This window comes from Dipodomys merriami, unplaced genomic scaffold (assembly GCF_024711535.1).
Source record: "Dipodomys merriami isolate MVZ:Mamm:240054 unplaced genomic scaffold, mDipMer1.0.p SCAF_63, whole genome shotgun sequence".
Classification (NCBI taxonomy): domain Eukaryota; kingdom Metazoa; phylum Chordata; class Mammalia; order Rodentia; family Heteromyidae; genus Dipodomys; species Dipodomys merriami.
The window spans coordinates 70,983-89,172 of record NW_027206213.1 but is presented as its reverse complement, the minus strand read 5'-3'; the positions used below and the strand labels follow the sequence as shown (position 1 = coordinate 89,172).

The following is an 18,190-nucleotide window of genomic DNA, read 5'->3' as shown; positions in this document are numbered from 1 at the left end:
GCCCAGAGTTCAGGCACCACGACCGGACCAAAAAAAAAAACAAAAAACAAAAAACAAAAAAAAACCCCATAGTAACTAGATAAAAGTAAACAAAAAATATAAATAAATAAAATTTAACAATGTAAACAAGGAAAATACCCAGGAAAATGAGTAAATCTCTAAGAGATTTGATTTTGAATTCAGGCTTATAGAGCATCTTCAGCAAAGAATTGTTGATTTTTAGAGATGTGACAAGACAAAGGAAAAAGATTTTGAGTCTCTAGGAGTAGCAAATGGTGGGAAGACAGATAAATGGTAGAGGAATTCTCCTTGGTAAAAGTTCCTCATGTAGATTTGAGGTACTGGCTGGTAAAAGTCTGTCAAGAACAAAATTAGGTAGAGCGCTCGCCTTGAGCTGAAGAGCTGAGGGACAGTGCTCAGGCCCAGAGTTCAAGCCCCATGACTGACAAAAAAAAAAAAAAAAGAAAAGAAAAGAAAAAAAAAAGGAGAAAGAAAAAAAATTAGCTAGATATGGTGGTTCAGGCCTGTATTTCTGGCCATTCAGGAGGCTGGGTTCTGACAGGGTAGGAAAGTCTGTGAGACTCTGATCTCCAATTAACCACCAAAATAAAGGCCAGATGTACAACTGTGACTCAAGTGGTAGGTACAGTACTAGCAGAGAGAGAGAGAGAGAGAGAGAGAGACAGACAGACAGACAGACAGAGACAGACAGAGAGACAGAGAGACAGAGAGACACAGAGAGGAGTGGCGCAGAGTAGGGAGCAGCCTGAGGACTGAAGGGACCTGGCCTTGGGTCTGCCGGGCAGGGGCAGGGACAGGGGGGAGGCGGGGCGTGTGGCTTGTGCCTAACCTGGGCGGGGTCCGGGCGTACCGGATCGGAAACGGGGCGGAGCACGGGCGGAGCTATGGGCTCGGGGCGGGGCTAGCGAGCGCACGGAAGCTCTAGTGGGCGAGGACTGCGGGGACCTGGAGGCAGTCTGCAGCGCTCGGGGAGGCCATGGTGCGCTTCGCTCCCGAGCTCGCCTCGTCCTCGCTGGGGCTGGGGCTGCTTCTGTGCAGCTGGGGGTGCCTTGCGAGCGCCGAGTCGCGGGCCCCGCCGGAGAAGATCGGTAGGCCAGAAGGGGATGGCGCGGGCGGGCGCTGGAGCTTTATGCGCCTCGGTCTCAGAGCCGAGACCCAAATCGGGACTAATGGGCGCACCGGGCTCGCCGCGGAGGATCCCATTCGGGGTGGCTTTCCATCTTCTTACGGGCAGGATCGTACTTTCCCTGCGGTGGATTGATGCCTGCTTTGGGGCCTGATGGGAGTGAGGACCAAGTGTCCCTACAGCCCCAGGCCTTTGTGAGGCCAATTCTAGCTGGTCCAGGAGCACCAGGCCGCTCCCACTGGGCAGGGATATCTAATGCCCGCACACCCTGCACGCCCAGCAAGCGCAAACAAGCCCACCCGGGCTGGTCCCTTGACTGGTGGGAACCACCTCTCCTGTCTCGGCTGTACCGAGATCGGTTCACAGAGGCCTCAGGCGTGCAGGGTTTTTTTTTTTTTCTCCCCCAGGGTTGCTGTAACTACCACAACCATCTCTGAGCTTTCTCCTTTCTCTCGCCTTGCATTGTTGCTTCCTGCTCCCCCTTCTCTCCCATTAAAGCTGTGCCCTTAGGGATCATTAATTCCACATTGGGTCCATATTGAGACAAAGAACAAAGCTAGGCGAACATGGCGGCCACTTTATTTAAAATGCGTACCAGAACCGTCCAGCAAGAGGGGTGTGCAGGTACCTTTGGTGCCTCCACAAAGACCCGTGAGAATCTTGGACATCTGAGTAAAAAAAATTATAATGAATGTCCGTTTGTAATTTAAATCTACTACCTCTTTTGACTGGGAAGAGGGACTGTCCACATTCAGAGAGTTCTGTCTTCAGCCCAGAAGTCTTCCTTCCCCCAGGGTTGCCTAATTGTGGGTTGTAGTCTTGAGTAACCTCTATTGTTAGTTAATGATCTTTCAAAAACAAACCTCACACTGGCGAGAGGGAAAAAGAAAAAAGAAAACTTCCTTTTTCCCTCTCCTCTTTCAGCAATTGTTGGAGCTGGAATTGGAGGCACTTCAGCAGCCTATTACCTTCGGCAAAAATTTGGGAAAGATGTGAAGATTGATGTGTTTGAAAGAGAAGTGGTTGGAGGTCGTCTGGCCACTTTGTCGGTTCAAGGACATGACTATGAGGCTGGAGGGTCAGTCATCCATCCTTTAAATCTGCACATGAAGCGTTTTGTCAAAGACCTGGGTATGTAATTTTGGTTAGAGTTAAGCAGATTTCTGTGTGACTGTTACCATAGTTTTCCCATTCAGAGAACTGAAACATTTCTGTTTCATTAATTGTATTTTTATGGAGAAGTTGTTCAAAAGTGTTGTCTTTACTGTTCAGTTAGCAGTAGTACTGGCTTCATTGGAAGCCATTCTCCTGTAATGGGACACTAGGTATCTGGCTCTTCAGTTATCTGGAATTACAGACATGGGGGAGGGGTTGGGGATGGTGGCTGTTGGGTTTGTACTGAAGAATCAGAGTTTTGAGCAGAAACCTTCGAGTGCTTGTTTTAGGGCTGAGAAAATGAGATGCTAGGAGAGACTAGTTCAAAGTCATTCACACAGCTATGCCTACAAACGTGTGCCCAGCACTGGGGAGGTCTGACTGTTGCCCTGCCAGCAGAGGAGCTGGACAGGTTACAAAGGAAGTATAGCAGGCCTCGGCAGGCCCTTTCCTCTGGGAATAATGTGTAATTTTGGCCTCCTTCCAGTAGCCTGAAATGTCCAGTTTTGCAAAGCAAGATATAAAATTGGAAAGGGAGTGCCTCTTTTCTCCCTCATCTGCCTTCTACATTGCTTGTGGATGCTTCCATGTTCTCCATGGCTAAGAATAGGAGGTCTAATTTGATACATCTGTGTGATCTTCTGACCCATCTTGTAGCGCATCTGCTTTTGGATAGTGCAGTGAGTGTAAGTGTATCACCACTTACCTACCCTTGCTCTGTTTTTGCAGGCCTTTCTACTATTCCAGCTTCTGGGGGCTTAATGGGAGTGTACAATGGAGAGAATCTGGTATTTGAAGAGAGCAGCTGGTTTATAATCAACATGATTAAACTCGTTTGGCGTTATGGATTTCAGTCCCTTCGAATGCATATGTGGGTAGAAGATGTGTTAGACAAATTTATGAGGTAATTTTTTTCCTTTCATTTAACCTATGACTTTTTTTTTTTGGTGAAGTTTTGGGATTTTCTTGGAGCAGTTCTCTACCTAACTGCCAGCCCTTTTCATAAGATATTAAATAAAATACCTTGTAGAAAACATGCAGACCAGGGCTGGCATAGTGGCTCGTGACTGTAATTTCCCAAGAATTTAAACTTAATTTGTTACCACTACTATCCTAGGTAGGAAGAATTCAGGTAGCAGTTTTTCATATTTTTCCCTTCTCTCTTTTCTTTTTCTTTTGTTCTGGTCCTAGGGATTGAAATCGGGGGACCTGGGTGCTGTCCCTTAGCTTCTTTTGCTCAAAGTTAGTGCTGTACTTCTTGTGCCACAGCTCCACTTCCAGGTTTTATTTTATTTTATTTTATTTTAGTGGAAATAAGAATCTTGCAGATTTTCCTACTTAGGCTAGCTTTGAACTGTGATCATCAGCTCTCAGCCTCCTGATTAGATAGGATAACAGGCATGAGCCACCAGCCCCTAGCTTTCTCTTTCCTTTTTGAAGTGCTGAATATTAAACTCAGGGTCTTGTACATAGTAGGCAAATGCTCCACCTCTGAGCTATGTGTTCATTCTAATGCTGACAATTTTTGCCAATGTTCTCATTGCTTTCATGGAGCAACAGATGATTAGAGGTCCTCACCCACCATTCTGGATAAATTCTAGGTTCTCTTATTATTTTACTTTTCTGGATGTCTGCTTTAATTGCACTGGCCTGACTTTCTTGAAGATGCCAGGCAGGTTTCTTCTGTATAGTCTTTACCCTCTCACTCTTAGATGTTTGTGTGACCTCAATCTTTATATCCTTACATTCTTCACCTTTATCAGATGTGACCTTCTTTTCTCAGGTCAATTTTTTTTTTTTTAAACCATCTTCTTGAACATTGTAACCTTCCAACTTCATGCATTGCTAGACTTGAACTCAGGGTCCAGGCACTGTCCTAAGATTTTGTGCTCAAGGTTAGCACTCAACCACTTGAGCCACAGCTCCACTTCTAGCTTTTTGGTGGCTAATTGTAGTCTCACAAATTTTCTTGCCCAGGCCGGCTTCAAACCACAATCCTCAGATCTTAGCCTGCTGAGCTAGGATTACAAGCATGAGCCACTGGTGCCCAGGTTAATTTATTTTTATTAATACTACCTGCAGTGTAGCTTATTTGCACTTAATTAATTTTTTATTGCTTCTTCCCTCAGTTACAACACAAACTTTCTGTGGTTAGTGATTGTTTTTGTCTCTGTGGTGTTGACTTCTCTATCCTTATTAGACCATTGCCTGACTCAAAGACATTTTCCATAAATGTTTCTTAAATAGATTAAATGAATAAATGTTGAGAGTTATACAAATGTCATCTGAGAAGAAAAAGACTGTATAGGCAATCTAATTAGCAGAAAGCACTGGCTAATTATATGTTTTATTTTGGTAATATTTTTTCTAGTTCATCTGGTCTTTTTTTTTTTTTTTTTTTTTTTTGGTCGTGGGGCTTGAACTCTAGGCCAGGGTGCTGTCCCTGAGCTTTTCAGCTAGCACTCTACCACTTGAGCCATAGTGCCTCTTCCGGCTTTTTCTGTGTATCTGATACTGAGGAATCAAACCTGGGGCTTCATTGAAGCATGTTAGGCAAGCACTCTAACTAGGCCACATTCCTAGCCCCTGCATCTGGTCTTATGCAACAGTTACAACACTGTTTATAAGGGGTTTGTGTCTGGTCTTGTCTCCTCCAGCAGACCTTTTTTTAAGTGACTTGATTAAATGAGGCTGCAGCTGAGTCAGGAGGAGATAGGGAATATGTCTTTTTTTGTTTGTTTTTGTAGGTTATTTAATGGGCTGCTATCATTGTCAGTTATTGAGTTGGCTATTATAGGTAGTATTGAAAAGGTTATAGCATTGTCCCTTATTTTTTTTTTTAAGACAGTTTTCTTTAGAAAGAGCCTCCATATAAACACTTCTCCTGTGACTACTGAGAGGGATCTGTCTTTTACACGTTTTCCTTCCTTTGTTTCACCTAGTTGCCTGTTGGGCATAGCTGTTAGCTTCTTTATTGTATTTTATTTTATTTTTTGGGTCCGGTCGTGGGGCCTGAATTCTGGGCCTGCGCACTGTCCCTCAGCTCTTCAGCTCAAGGCTAGCGCTCTACCACTTGAGTCATAGCGCCACTTCCGGCTTTTTTCTTTTTGCTTATGTGGTGCTGAGGAATCGAACTCAGGACCTCATGCATGCAAGGCAAGCGCTCTACCACTGAGCCCCCTTCTCAGTCCATCTGTTAGCTTCTTGTTCTACTACTTGCAACCTGAAAAATTACGTATTGAACCACTACCTGCACTAATTTTTCTAACTTTTGTTGTTGTTTGTTTTTTTCTTTCCTGCTCTTGGGGCTTGAACTTTGGTAGGCCTTGGCGTTGTCCCTGAGCTTCTTTTGCTTAAGGCTAGTGCTCTACACCACCACTTCTGGCTTTTTATGAGTAGTTTATTGGAGATAGGACTCTCATGGACTTTCTTGCCTGTCTGCCTTTGAACCACAATCCTTAATCTCAGCCTCCTGAGTAGCTAGGATTACAGGTGTGAGCCACTGGCGCCCAGCTACATCAAAATGTTTTATCAAACCCATAAAGTGCAGAGAAATAGGGATGTTTTCTGAAAAGCCCATATGAAGTGATATATAAGTACTGAGCAAATGCCATTGATGTTAAGTTTTGTAGACTTTTGGAGATATTGCCATTCCTGTGACCAGGAAGTTAGGACTTTACAGTGCAGATGAGACTCAGGTTTCCTCAAAGAAGGGTAGTTGTTCCAAGCTTGCAGTGGGAAGTATATTTCAAAGGTAAGGAAGAACTCCTACAGAGCTGGAAGACTATATGTAAAGCATATATAGATCAGGTTGAGCATGTATTGGATCAGGTGTGAGTGTGTGTGTGCGTGCGCGCGTGCCAATGCACGCATGCCTTCTAATTGTCATGCTACCTTTACACAAACCCCTGCACTTTGTTTCTTTGCAATTAGGATAAAGGTTTTTTTTTTTTATACTTGATATGCTTTACTTTAACACCCACAATTATTCTTTTTTTCCTCCCAAAATTTTCTTTCTCTTCTCTTTTTAGTGTCAGATTAGATGCTCCAGACTTTAAATATTTAGTTGTGAAAACTAGTTGGATAAATAGATGACAAAGTAGAAGTATTTTCGAGCTTTTGGGAGAATCATAAATACTTCAAAGAAAAGTAACAAGAATCAAGTAATCAGTTACTCATTTTACTTGTATGAGACTCAATCCTGACACAATCAAATGAGTAGAATGGAGAAACAAGAGATTGGTAAGGTTTCCTACGTGAGAGAGAAGTAGAATGGAGAAATGAAAAATCTTTAACTTTGGGACTAATTGAACTGAGATAGCACATTCAGTATTTGGATTGGCCAATTATTATTATTTTTTTTTTGTCGGTCGTGGGGCTTGAACTCTGGGCTTGGGTGCTGTCCCTCAGCTCTTCAGCTCAAGGCGAGTGCTCTACCACTTGAGCCACAGTGCCACTTCCGGTTTTCTGGTGGTTTATTGGAGATAGGAGTCTCACGGTCTCTCCTGCCCGGGCTGGCTTTGAATGGCGATCCTCAGATCTCAGCCTCCTGAGTAGCTAGGATTACAGGTGTGAGCCACCAGCGCCCGGCTGGCCAATTATTTTTTATTTCAGATAGATAAAACCTGGTGGAGGGCTGGGAAGGTGGCTCAGTGGTAGAGCGCTTGCCTTGCATGCATGAGGCCCTGGGTTCGATTTCTCAGCACCACATAAGCAAAAAGAAAAAAGCCGGAAGTGGCGCTGTGGTTCAAGTGGTAGAGCGCTAGCCTTGAGCTGAACAGCTGCAGGACAGTGCCCAGGCCCAGAGTTCAGGCCCCACGACCGGACCCCCCAAAAAAAACAAAAAAAAAAAACCCTGGTGGAAACATAAATGTTATTTTAGACATGACTTCAGGTTACTAGAAGATAGAAAGAATGAGAACAGGATATACCCATTGCTGTTTTTTTTTTTTTTTTGCTTGGTTGTGGGGCTTGAACTCTGGGCTTGGGCGCTGTCTCTCAGCTCTTCAGCTCAAGGCGAGTGCTCTACTGTTTGAGCCACAGCACCACTTCTGGTTTCGAGTGGTTTATTGGAGATAAGAGTCTCACGGACTTTCTTGCCCGGGCTGGCTTTGAACCATGATCCTCAGATCTCAGCCTCCTTGATAGCTAGGATTGCAGGTGTGAGCCACCAGCGCCTGGCATACCCATTGCTTTGAAGGTGCTCCTAGGGACTGTATTAATACAAAAAAAAGAAGACTGCATATAGAGAACAGGAGACTTCTAAGCAAGTCGAAGGAGAGGGTGTGCCAGGAGCTTCTGCGAGATCTAGGAAGGTGGTGATTGAGCTGTGTCTCACATAATAGGTAAAAACGCATGCTAAAGAAACATGAGATTGGGGCTGGGAAGGTGGCTCAGTGGTAGAGCGCTTGCCTTGTATGCCAGAGGCCCTGGGTTCGATTCCTCAGCACCACATAAGCAAAAAAAGAAAAAAACGGGAAGTGGCGCTGTGGCTCAAGTGGTAGAGCGCTAGCCTCGAGCTGAAGAGCTGAGGGACAGCGCCCAGGCCCAGAGTTCAAGCCTCATGACCGGACCCAAAAAAAAACAAAAACAAAAACAAGAAACATGAGATTCAGTTTGATTCTTTTTATCAGACAAAGTCTTTCAATACAGCCCAGCTAGACCCAGAACTTGAAATCTTCCTGCCTCATCCTTTCAGTGTGGGAATTGCAGGTGATTGCCCCATATCTGGCATCAGAATGATTTTATTTATTTATTTATTTATTTTGGTTGGTTGTGGGGCTTAACTCAGGTCCTGGGCACTGTCTTTGAGCTCTTTTGTTCAAGTCTTATGCTCTACCACTTTGAGCCATAGTGCCACTTCTGGTTTTTGAGTGGTTAATTGGAGATAAGAGTCTCACAAGGACTTTTCTACCCAGGCTGGCTTTGAAGGGTGATCCTCACATCTCAGCTTCCTAAGTAGCTCGGATTACAAGTGTGAGCCACTGGCACCTAGCTTAGTTTGATTCTTAAGATATTGTGTATCCTCTTTACATGTCTTCTTTCCATTTATCTAACCTGATATTTTATGGCCTTTTCTTTTCTTTTCAAAAGGATTTACCGCTACCAGTCTCATGACTATGCCTTCAGTAGTGTAGAAAAGCTACTACATGCCATCGGAGGAGATGACTACCTTGTACTGGTTAATCAAACACTTCAAGAAAACTTGCAGAAAGCCGGCTTCTCTGAGAAATTCCTCAGTGAAATGATTGCTCCTATTATGAGGATCAATTTTGGCCAAAGCACAGATCTCAATGCCTTTGTGGGTAAGCCTAGGCTTGGAAAACTATTGAACATTATACACAGAGGGACTTAGTTAACATTATGGTGACTTCTGACTTTAGGCAATAGGTTGAAAATTTTCTTTCTCATAATCTCATATTATATACTTTTAGACAAGTATTTTTTCAGGGAGAGGGGTCTTTTAGTAGTTTTTACTAGCTCAGTGCTGTAATCTGGGCAAGATTTTTTACCTCTAAAAGTCATTTGGGCAGTGTCTCGAACATTTGGAGTAGAACATTTAATTGAGAAGGGAAAGTGGGTAGAGGGTTATATATAAAGTCAGAATTATAACATTTTTCCTCCTGCCAACAGGAGCAGTATCAATGACTGCTGCTGATTCGAACCTTTGGGCTGTGGAAGGTGGCAATAAAGTTGTTTGTTCACGGCTTATTCAGGCATCCAAAGCCAATCTTATATCTGGCTCAGTATTATCTGTAGAGGATAAAACAAAGACCAAGCAGAGAGGTGAGTTTGAAGTTTTATGGTTCCTAGTTGCGTCTGCAGAAAAGATTGCTTAGGGAGAAAAACTTGTCTTCTGGCATCTAGGATTCAGTTCTAGATGATTGAACTTTAAATTGTTTATATTCTTCTTTGTAAAAATATTCCCAAATGTGCTCAAGTGCAGTGGCATGACTCTTTGGATATAAAATATAAACTATTTTCATACTCAAAAGAAAATATGTAAGCCGGGCGCTGGTGGCTCACGCCTGTAATCCTAGCTACTCAGGAGGCTGAGATCTGAGGATCGCGGTTCAAAGCCAGCCCGGGCAGGAGAGACTGTGAGACTCTTATCTCCAATAAACCACCAGAAAACCAGAAGTGGCGCTGTAGCTCAAGTGGTAGAGCACTCGCCTTGAGCTGAAGAGCTGAAGGACAGCGCCCAGGCCCAGAGTTCAAGCCCCAGGACCGACCAAAAAAAAAAAAAAAAATGTAGTTACTAACATTAGGCACTTACCTTCAGTGTTGTAAAATTGGATGAGGCAGTATCTTAAGGTATAAATCTCCCATTTTAGAATTGTAGAGAAATATTACAAGTTATAGAATTATTTTTAGAACTTATAAAAATGTAGTTTCTGTAGTTAGAAACACTAAGAAATGTATGCTTCCTTATTTCTGTAGGAAATCCCACAAAAATGTATGAAGTGGCCTATAAAAGTGGATCTGAGACCAAATCAGATTTTTATGACATTGTCTTGGTGGCCACTCCATTGAGTCAAAAGATAGCCAATATAGCTTTCCTCAACTTTGATCCTCCAATTGAAGAATTCCACCAGAATTACCAACAAATAGTGACAACTTTTGTTAAAGGTGAATTGAATTCAACTCTATTCAGCTCCAGAGCCAAAGATCAGTTTGGTCTTTCTACTGTTTTAATCACCGATAATTCAGATATGTTCATCAACAGTCTTGGAATTGTGAACTCTGTCAAAGGAAAAGAACATCCTCCACCATCAACAGATGGAACACAAGTTTGGAAGACCTTTTCCCGAGAAATTCTTACTAAAGAACAAATTACAACGCTCTTCTTGTCCTATGATTATGCGGTGAGGAAGCCATGGCTTGCCTATCCTTACTACACACCCCCGGAGAAGTGCCCTCCCATCATCCTCCACGATCAGCTCTATTACCTCAATGGCATAGAGAGTGCAGCAAGTGCCATGGAAATGAGTGCCATTGCAGGCTACAATGCTGCTCTGCTTGCCTATCACCGTTGGAATGGCCACACGCACATGATTGACCAAGACAACTTGTATGAGAAACTAAAATCGGAGCTGTGAATGATACTCTCTTTTCCCCCTCTGCTTCCCACTGAGTATCACTGGCAAGAAGAGCAAAATTTGAGCAAAGGTTTTGGAATCAGTTATTCTGCCATTATAATTGTTCAACAAAGCAATGCCTATGGATCCTAAGATGATACAAGGTTCAAAGGATAACTCTTAGCCCATCTCCACAACTGAACTGTTCTTTTAATTTTTTGTTTTTCCCTTGGGTCCGGTCGTGGGGCCTGAACTCTGGACTTGGGCACTGTCCCTCAGCTCTTCAGCTCAAGGCGAGCGCTTTACCACTTGAGCCACAGCGCCACTTCCGACTTCTTTCTTTTTGCTGAGGAATCGAACCCCGGGCCTCAGACATGCAAGGCAAGCGCTCTACCACTGAGCCACCTTCCCAGCCCCTGAACTGTTCTTTTAATATCCATGGGTAGTGATTTCCAAGATTGTCTCATCATAAAAATCACCTGGAGTTCATAAAAATGGACTTTTAGGCTTACTGTTGGAGATTCTGATTGAGTAGGTTGGATATGAGGCTCTGGTTTTGTTTAAAACTGGAGTAGTTTAAGATGAACACTTGAGTAACTTAAAATACCTTAGGATGGGACTAATTAGTTTATAGCTGGAATGATCTTTAGTTAGGTAAAATGACTCAACACTTGATTTTTTTTTTTTTAAAGCCTGGCTATCAGTAATTTATAACTTTTTTTTTTTTCTGCTGGTCTTGGGGTCTGAACTCAAGAGACTGGGCACTGTCCCTGAGCTTCTTTAGCTCAAAGCTAATACTCTACCACTTGAGCCACAGCGTTACTTCTGGCTTTTTTTGTTTATGTGGTATTGAGGAATTGAACCCAGGGCTTCATGCATGCTAGGCAAGCACTCTACCACTGGGCCACATTCCCAGCTTATACCTCTTTAATGGAACTGTGCCTGTGCCTAAAGCCTTGACTTTCAGAATGTGATCTTTTGATTGCTTCTGTCTTTATTTTAGTAGGTGTAACATTCAAGTCTTAGGCGTGTAATCTTTAAAATTTCATATAGAAATCTCCAGTGAAATGGAAAGTAAACATGGTCCATTGAATTAAGAAACTGGCATTCTAGTGCTAAGTCATGTAGTAATTCTTTTTTTTTTTTTTTGTCCCTTCATGTTCTGGATACTCTATACCATACTTCTGTTGGGTAATTACTATACCATATTAACTTTATCCCCATCCCCAAGGAGTTTTAAAATTGCTTTTAGGCCCCCACAACCAGGAATTGGGGTTTAATGGATTGAGGATAGGATCTTGGTATTATAGCTTTGATGAATTCCCAATATGCAGCTAGAATTGTGAGAATCTTGTATATGGGTTTAAAATGTTTACAGTGGGTTTTTAGTGACTCCCCTCAAAGTTCTGAGAACCCAAAGAATTATCACAGTAAATCCATTTCAGAAGGAATGACTTAATAAAGTTCTCATTAGATAGTAAGAAGTATTGACAGTGTTAATAGGTGCAGCAACATTGATAATCCCCGATTAGTTGCATTAGAGCAGAGTATTGGCAGTGACACCAAGCATGTCCAAATGTAGCTTGTGTCCCTAGAAAGAAAACTTCAGTTGCTGTAGTATGAGAAGTTGGTTGCTAAAATTACGGCATATCCAAGTCAGCTTTGGGGCTCACAGCTTTTCTTATGTAGCCAACCTTGAGGAACACAGTTCTACATCTAGCATACAAAGATCGTGTCTGATATCACAGCCACTGGCAGAACAGAACACATGGAGCTTCTGAATAACGGGCTGTGATCACATACTATTACAAAAAATGACTTCACCATTGTGACAATAACTACTTTAGCAAAATGGTGTTAAGAGAACATTGATTCTTGGTAAAAAAATTATTTCTTCCCTATTATAATTGTGAATGTTAATATACTGATAAAGCTGCCAAAATATATTTGATACAGAGGCAGGAAATCACAGTTTATCAAAAACTTATCTTTTTGTTAAATTCTTTGTTGGATTTTTTTTTTTTTTTTGCTGGCCTTGGGGCTTGAACTCTGGGCCTAAGTGCTGTCCTTGAGCATCTTTTGCTCAAGGCTAGCACTCTACCACTTGAGCCACAGCGCCACTTCTGGCTTTTTTGAGTAGTTTATTGGAGATAAGAATCTCATGGAGTTTCCTGCCGGAGTTGGCTTAAAACCACGATCCTCAGATCTCAGCCTCCTGAGTAGCTAGGATTAAAGGTGTGAGCCACTGGTGCCCACCTTGAAATTCCTTTTTGTAAACTAAAATAAGTTATGAGTACATCAAGCATATTAAATACTTTCAATGTTTTTTTTTTAAATATTACTTTAGAAGCTTTTATTTCTAGACTTGTTGCTTCTAGTAGGTTAATCTAAATCTTTTTGGTGGCTTGTAATGGATTATCATGGGGGGAAACTTTCAATGTTAAGTACAGTATTAAAGAGAATATTTTCTTGTGGAAGATAAATACTATTGAGTCTGCAGTTCCAGGAATAGATAGGTTATTTGCTCTTTTGTTTGTTTCCAATTTCATATGAGATTTATTTTCCCTTAGAAAAACTAGAGTGATTTTCCCCCCCCATTTGAAACCTCAGTAAATCAGTGTGTGTGATCCATACTGGTTGAGACTGCCAATTCTACAGAGAAAAGACCATTGAGAGAATTTGACCTGGGCAGTCTTTAGCATCTACTGGTAATGGGGTTTCGTGAGAGCAATGCTTGCCCTTCATTCCTTTAACAGCGCTGAAAGAGCATCACGTCCCCAGTGTGTAGGAAAGAGGATTAAATTGTCTAGTTCCAAGTTCAGGTTCAGTTACTAGGTAGTTTTAGTAATTACACTACCACCAAATAATCTTACTAAAGAATCATACTATCAGGGTTTGCTAACTCTAGGAGATCACTTTTATCTTTGTGCTGAAGAGTGGTAGAAATAATGCAGGGGAGAAATGGAAGCCAATTCTACCCCAGTGCTTTTCCAACTGAGTTGAGTATGCATCAGAATTACCTAGACTGGTAAATAAAACATTACTGGACACCAGTCTCCGAATTTGCTACTTAACAAGTATATAGTAAAATACAAAAGATGGTATTTCCATGAAATCCCCAGGTGATACTGCTGTTCTTGGGGCCACATGTAAGAGAATTACTTCTACAATTCAGCGTCTGTCCTTCATTGCAAACACTCAATATCAGTTAAGATTTAGAGATCCTTAAATCTACACTGCTTATTATGATTAAACTAGTGTGATTCCTTTCACTGATCTTTTGTAAACATTTCTATAGCTAGAAACTACTGTATGTATGCACCATTTGTTGTGTTGCTTTAAATAAGCCTTCCTATTCACTTGTGTATACACCACTCTCCATAGTTTTAAACTGATTGGAGATTTGTAGGCTTTTTACCAGATCTTAAAAAGAATGGGGGGCTGGGAAGGTGGCTCAGTGGTAGAGCGCTTGCCTTGCATGCTCGAGGCCCTGGGTTCGATTCCTCAGCACCACATAAGCAAAATGAAAAAAGCCGGAAGTGGCACTGTGGCTCAAGTGGTAGAGCGCTAGCCTTGAGCTGAAGAGCTGAGGGACAGTGCCCAGGCCCAGAGTTCAGGCCCCACGACCGGACCCAAAAAAAAAAAAAAAAAAAAGAATGGGCCTTAGCCTTGGTTTGGAATGGTTAGGCTTAGACCAAAACCACCTGTCATGCATCTCTCATGTGAGCTTGTGAGTCATAACGAAAAAGTCATGGACTAGATGACTCAATTATAGATAGCATTCTCACTGCTCTTCTGTGCACACCAAGAGCCACAATACACTGGAATGTTTTTCTCTGAATTCTATTTCTAATATTCAAAAGTTTTCCCCACTCAATGATTATGTTAAAAATAAACAATGATGTGGTTATTCCAGTGTGTTAATTCTTTTGTACTAGACTTGTGTGAATGTGCAAGGTGAATAACCCTATCCAAAGTACTCCAAAATCTGAAGCTTTCTGAGCACCAGCATGGCACAGGGGAAAATTACAACTGTGATTTCACGTGATTGGTCACATAATGCAAGCACGCTGAAAATAATTACAAAATTACCTTCAGGTTACATGCACAAGTGAAGCATGAATGGATTTGATGATTTGTCTTCTAGTTCAAGACATGTTATAATATATATTAATATGTATATAATATGAAATCCAAAATTTGTGCTTTTGAAACAATTTTGCTTAAGGAAACAATCAGTACAGAGAAAAGTCACAGTAGATGGAAGTTAGTAGAGTTCATATTCCAGAAGAAACTCATTCATGTTTTCAGATTCTCTGTTCAGTGTTGAACATGAAGAAATCCTTGCCATATTTCCACTTTGTAACATTGTTCCATTTTAATTCAGAAAACTTGAGTCATGTGAGATAGAAAAATTCATGTGAGATAGAAAAACAGCTAATTATTTCTGTATCCAGAATATTGGAAGAAGCATTTTGGCTTATAAAAGTTTATTTCCAAAAACAATAGGAAAATGTACATGGCCCAGTTTTTACATTATGGTAAAAGGGGTCTTTTGCAGAAGATGAGAGTTTTTCTGCTGAATGGTCATTATTAAGCTGCTTCAAGACTTCTAACATATTTCTTTATATTTCCTAGGAAAGAGAAGTAAAATAGAAAACAATACATTTAAGAGACCAATCATTAAGTCAGATTATACCAAATCATTAATGATTTTTTAAAATTACATGTTAGTTTGTGAGACTTTTTAAAAAAGCCATTATGGAAACCCAGTCCTTTTTTTTTTTTTAAACCAATGAAATAAGCCACTAAACCTATTGGGAGGTTGACAATGAGATCACAGGCCAATTAAGTGCCAGGTCACAGTGACTGCAGATCACAAACCAACATGTACATTCCTGTTAATGGCTCCAAAACTGAATGGGAAATACAGGTACAGTAGGATATGTATGTGAATATAGGGCTGTCAGATCGTTAGGAAATAAATCATGATAAAAGTTCCTTGTGATGGGCTGGGAAGGTAGCTCAGTGGTACAGCGCTTGCCTTGCATGCATAAGGCCCTGGGTTAGATTCCTCAGCACCACATAAGCAAAAAGAAAAAAGCCAGAAGTGGCGCTGTGGCTCAAGTAGTAGAGAGCTAGCCTTGAGCTGAAGAGCTGAGGGACAGTGCCCAGGCCCAGAGTTCAGGCCCCACGACCGGACCGCGCCCCCCCCCCCCCAAAAAAAAAGTTCCTTGTGAAAAGTAAACTGGTGGAGACATTCTAGCTGGTCCTAGTCAATTGGGCAGAATCATGTCAAGAAGATGGGAAACTCCAGATGAAGCTGAGATGAAGACAGTATAATAAGATAAGGAGAGAATCAAGGGAAGTAGTAAATACTTAATTGGCATCCAGTCCTAGAAGGCCCCAAAAGCCAATCTTAAAAGCCAGGGACATCATGAAACCAACAATTGCCAATTCAGATTTATTCACTAATGAGATCATGTCCTCTATCTGAGTTAGGGACACTCCTTAACCATCAACAGACATGTCAATGGAAAACAGCTTTCTAGTTTATTCTGAACCCTAGTAGTCAAGGCCTAGGTACTTGGTTTTGGGTAATCCCTTTAAAGAATGAATTCAGCTGGAAACTGGTGGCTTATTCCTATAATCCTACTCAGGAGGCTAAGATCTGACGATCACCATTTAAAGCTACTGCAGGCAGGAAAGTCTGAGTCTCTTATCTCCAATTAACCACCAGAAAACTGGAAGTGGCGCTGGGCCTCAAAATGGTAGAGGACTAGCCTTGAGCAAAAGAACTCAGAGATAGTGCCCAGGCCCAGAGTTCCAGCCCCATGAACGACATAAACAAACATACAAATAAATAAATTCTAGCAGGGGAGAGGGGGTGTCAGTGGCTCATGCCTGTAAATCTTAGCTACTCAGGAGGCTGAGGTCTGAGGATTGCAGTTCAACGCCAGCCTAGGCAGGAAAGTCCGTGAGACTCTTATCTCCAACTAACCACCAGAAAGCCTGAAGTGGCACTGTGGCTCAAAGTGGTATAGCACTAGTGTTAGAGTATATTAGACTTTGCCAGAAAACCACATAGACATCCAGATACAAAGAACAAAGAAAAGGTTTATTGCTGGTTAAGGGGCTGGCAAGAACTCTTCTCACAAGAGGGAAATGAGAAGAAGTGCTGGATATTGTCTGAGGCAACCTATATAACCTCCTGAAGCTAGGAGGGGCTAGAAGGAGCTAGGAGGTGGAGACTCTGGTGTGGACATGTGGGCCAGGGGCTTTATCATGGTAGACTAGGATTTATGGCTACTGCTCAAGTAGTAGGTAAGGGGCCCTGCAGCTGTCCAGACCTGAAGGTCACTCTAAGGGGCTCTTGCTGCCTTATTTGGTGGTAGCTGCCTCAGAGAAGTGCCAACTCAAGGTAAAGGGGGCTGGAGGCTGATTATTTACTGCCTTTACTACATGGGCCTAGTGTTACCTAGGAAGGGAGCATGCTAAGCTATGGAAGGGGGAAGGAGCATGCTAAGTAAGCTATGAGAAGGGAGCTCATTAGGCTAACAACTAGCCTTGAGCTGAAGAGCTCAGGGACAGTGCCCAGGTCCAGAGTTCAAGCTCCACAATGGACAAAAAAAAAAAAAAAAAAGAATTTCAGATAATTTACTGGAAAATTTAATCACAGTAGGTTGAATGAAAAACCTGCAGCATTTTAAGTTGATATTCTTTTTTTTGGGGGGGGGTCCGGTTGTGGGGCCTGAACTCTGGGGTCTGGGTGCTGTCCCTCAGCTCTTCAGGTCAAGGTTGGCGCTCTACCACTTGGGTCACAGCGCCACTTCTGGCTTTTTTCTTTTTTCTTATGTGGTGCTGAGGAATCGAACCCAGGGCCTCATGCATGCAAGGCAAGCGTTCTACCACTGAACCACCTTCCCAGCTCTAAGTTGGTATTCTTATAAGTCAAAATATATCCCAAAAGAAGTCTACAATAGTAAAAACTAATTCATTTAATTAGAATTTACTAATACTTAGAGTTGTCTTCCCTTCTGTGGTTTCAGTTTCTCTGGAGAATTACAGTTTGAACCCAGCCCATGCAGGAAAGTCTGTGAGACTCTTGTCTCACCAGAAAATCAGATGTGGCGCTGTGGCTCAAAGTGGTTAGCCTTGAGTGAAAGAAACTTAGGGACAGTACCTAGACCCGCCCTGAGTTCAAGCCCCTCGACCAACACACACACACACACACACACACACACACACACACACACACACACACACACACACACACACAAATGTATTCTATTGTAGAAGAGGTTACATGAACTTTTAGAACAAAAGAAAATCATAATGCATTTGCCAAACAATGTTATTAGCCATCATAATCTGCTTCTGTGTTTTCCCCTTTTCTACCCTTTAACATGTGACATATAAAAGAAGTATTATTCCTAAAGTTAAAATAATAAAGAACATAGCAACTGTAAGAATTCCCTCTCTCTCTTGTTCTCTCTCTTTCTCCTTCCTTACCACCATCTGTGCTGCTCTGCTCCACCACTCTCTACAATGATGGCAGCTGCCATGATGGATTAAAATATGTGCAACCAATCTCGGATTTTGACAGTTCCTTCAAAATTTGGATATGTTGATTCATGAAACAGACTCGGAGCTAGTCTAAAGCATTTATTAGTTGTGGGGCTTGATTGAACTCAGGACCTGGGTGCTGTCCCTGAGCTTCTTTGTGCTCAAGGCCAGTGCTCTACCACTTGAGCCACGGCAACACTTCCAGTTTTTGAATGGTTAATTGGAGGTAGAGTCTCACATGGAC

The 18,190-nt window shown here is 42.1% G+C and overlaps 1 protein-coding gene across 1 annotated transcript; it reads left to right on the top strand.

The window, feature by feature from the left end:
* The first annotated feature begins 957 nt into the window (after positions 1-957).
* On the top strand, positions 958-14,290 carry Pcyox1 (prenylcysteine oxidase 1). Its single transcript, XM_070004454.1, has 6 exons — positions 958-1,109; positions 2,072-2,278; positions 3,032-3,206; positions 8,396-8,607; positions 8,936-9,088; positions 9,743-14,290. The coding sequence occupies exons 1-6, from the start codon at positions 998-1,000 to the stop codon at positions 10,399-10,401; spliced, it is 1,518 nt and encodes a 505-aa protein (XP_069860555.1). The 5' UTR covers positions 958-997; the 3' UTR covers positions 10,402-14,290.
* Positions 14,291-18,190: the final 3,900 nt, after the last annotated feature.

Bases quoted from the DNA above. Each gene is read 5' to 3' on its own strand.
- Pcyox1 (XM_070004454.1), top strand. From the start codon at position 998: ATGGTGCGCTTCGCTCCCGAGCTCGCCTCGTCCTCGCTGGGGCTGGGG. The intron at 1,110-2,071 runs GTAGGCCAGAAG...CTCCTCTTTCAG, and splicing joins GGCCCCGCCGGAGAAGATCG to CAATTGTTGGAGCTGGAATT. The intron at 3,207-8,395 runs GTAATTTTTTTC...TCTTTTCAAAAG, and splicing joins GTGTTAGACAAATTTATGAG to GATTTACCGCTACCAGTCTC.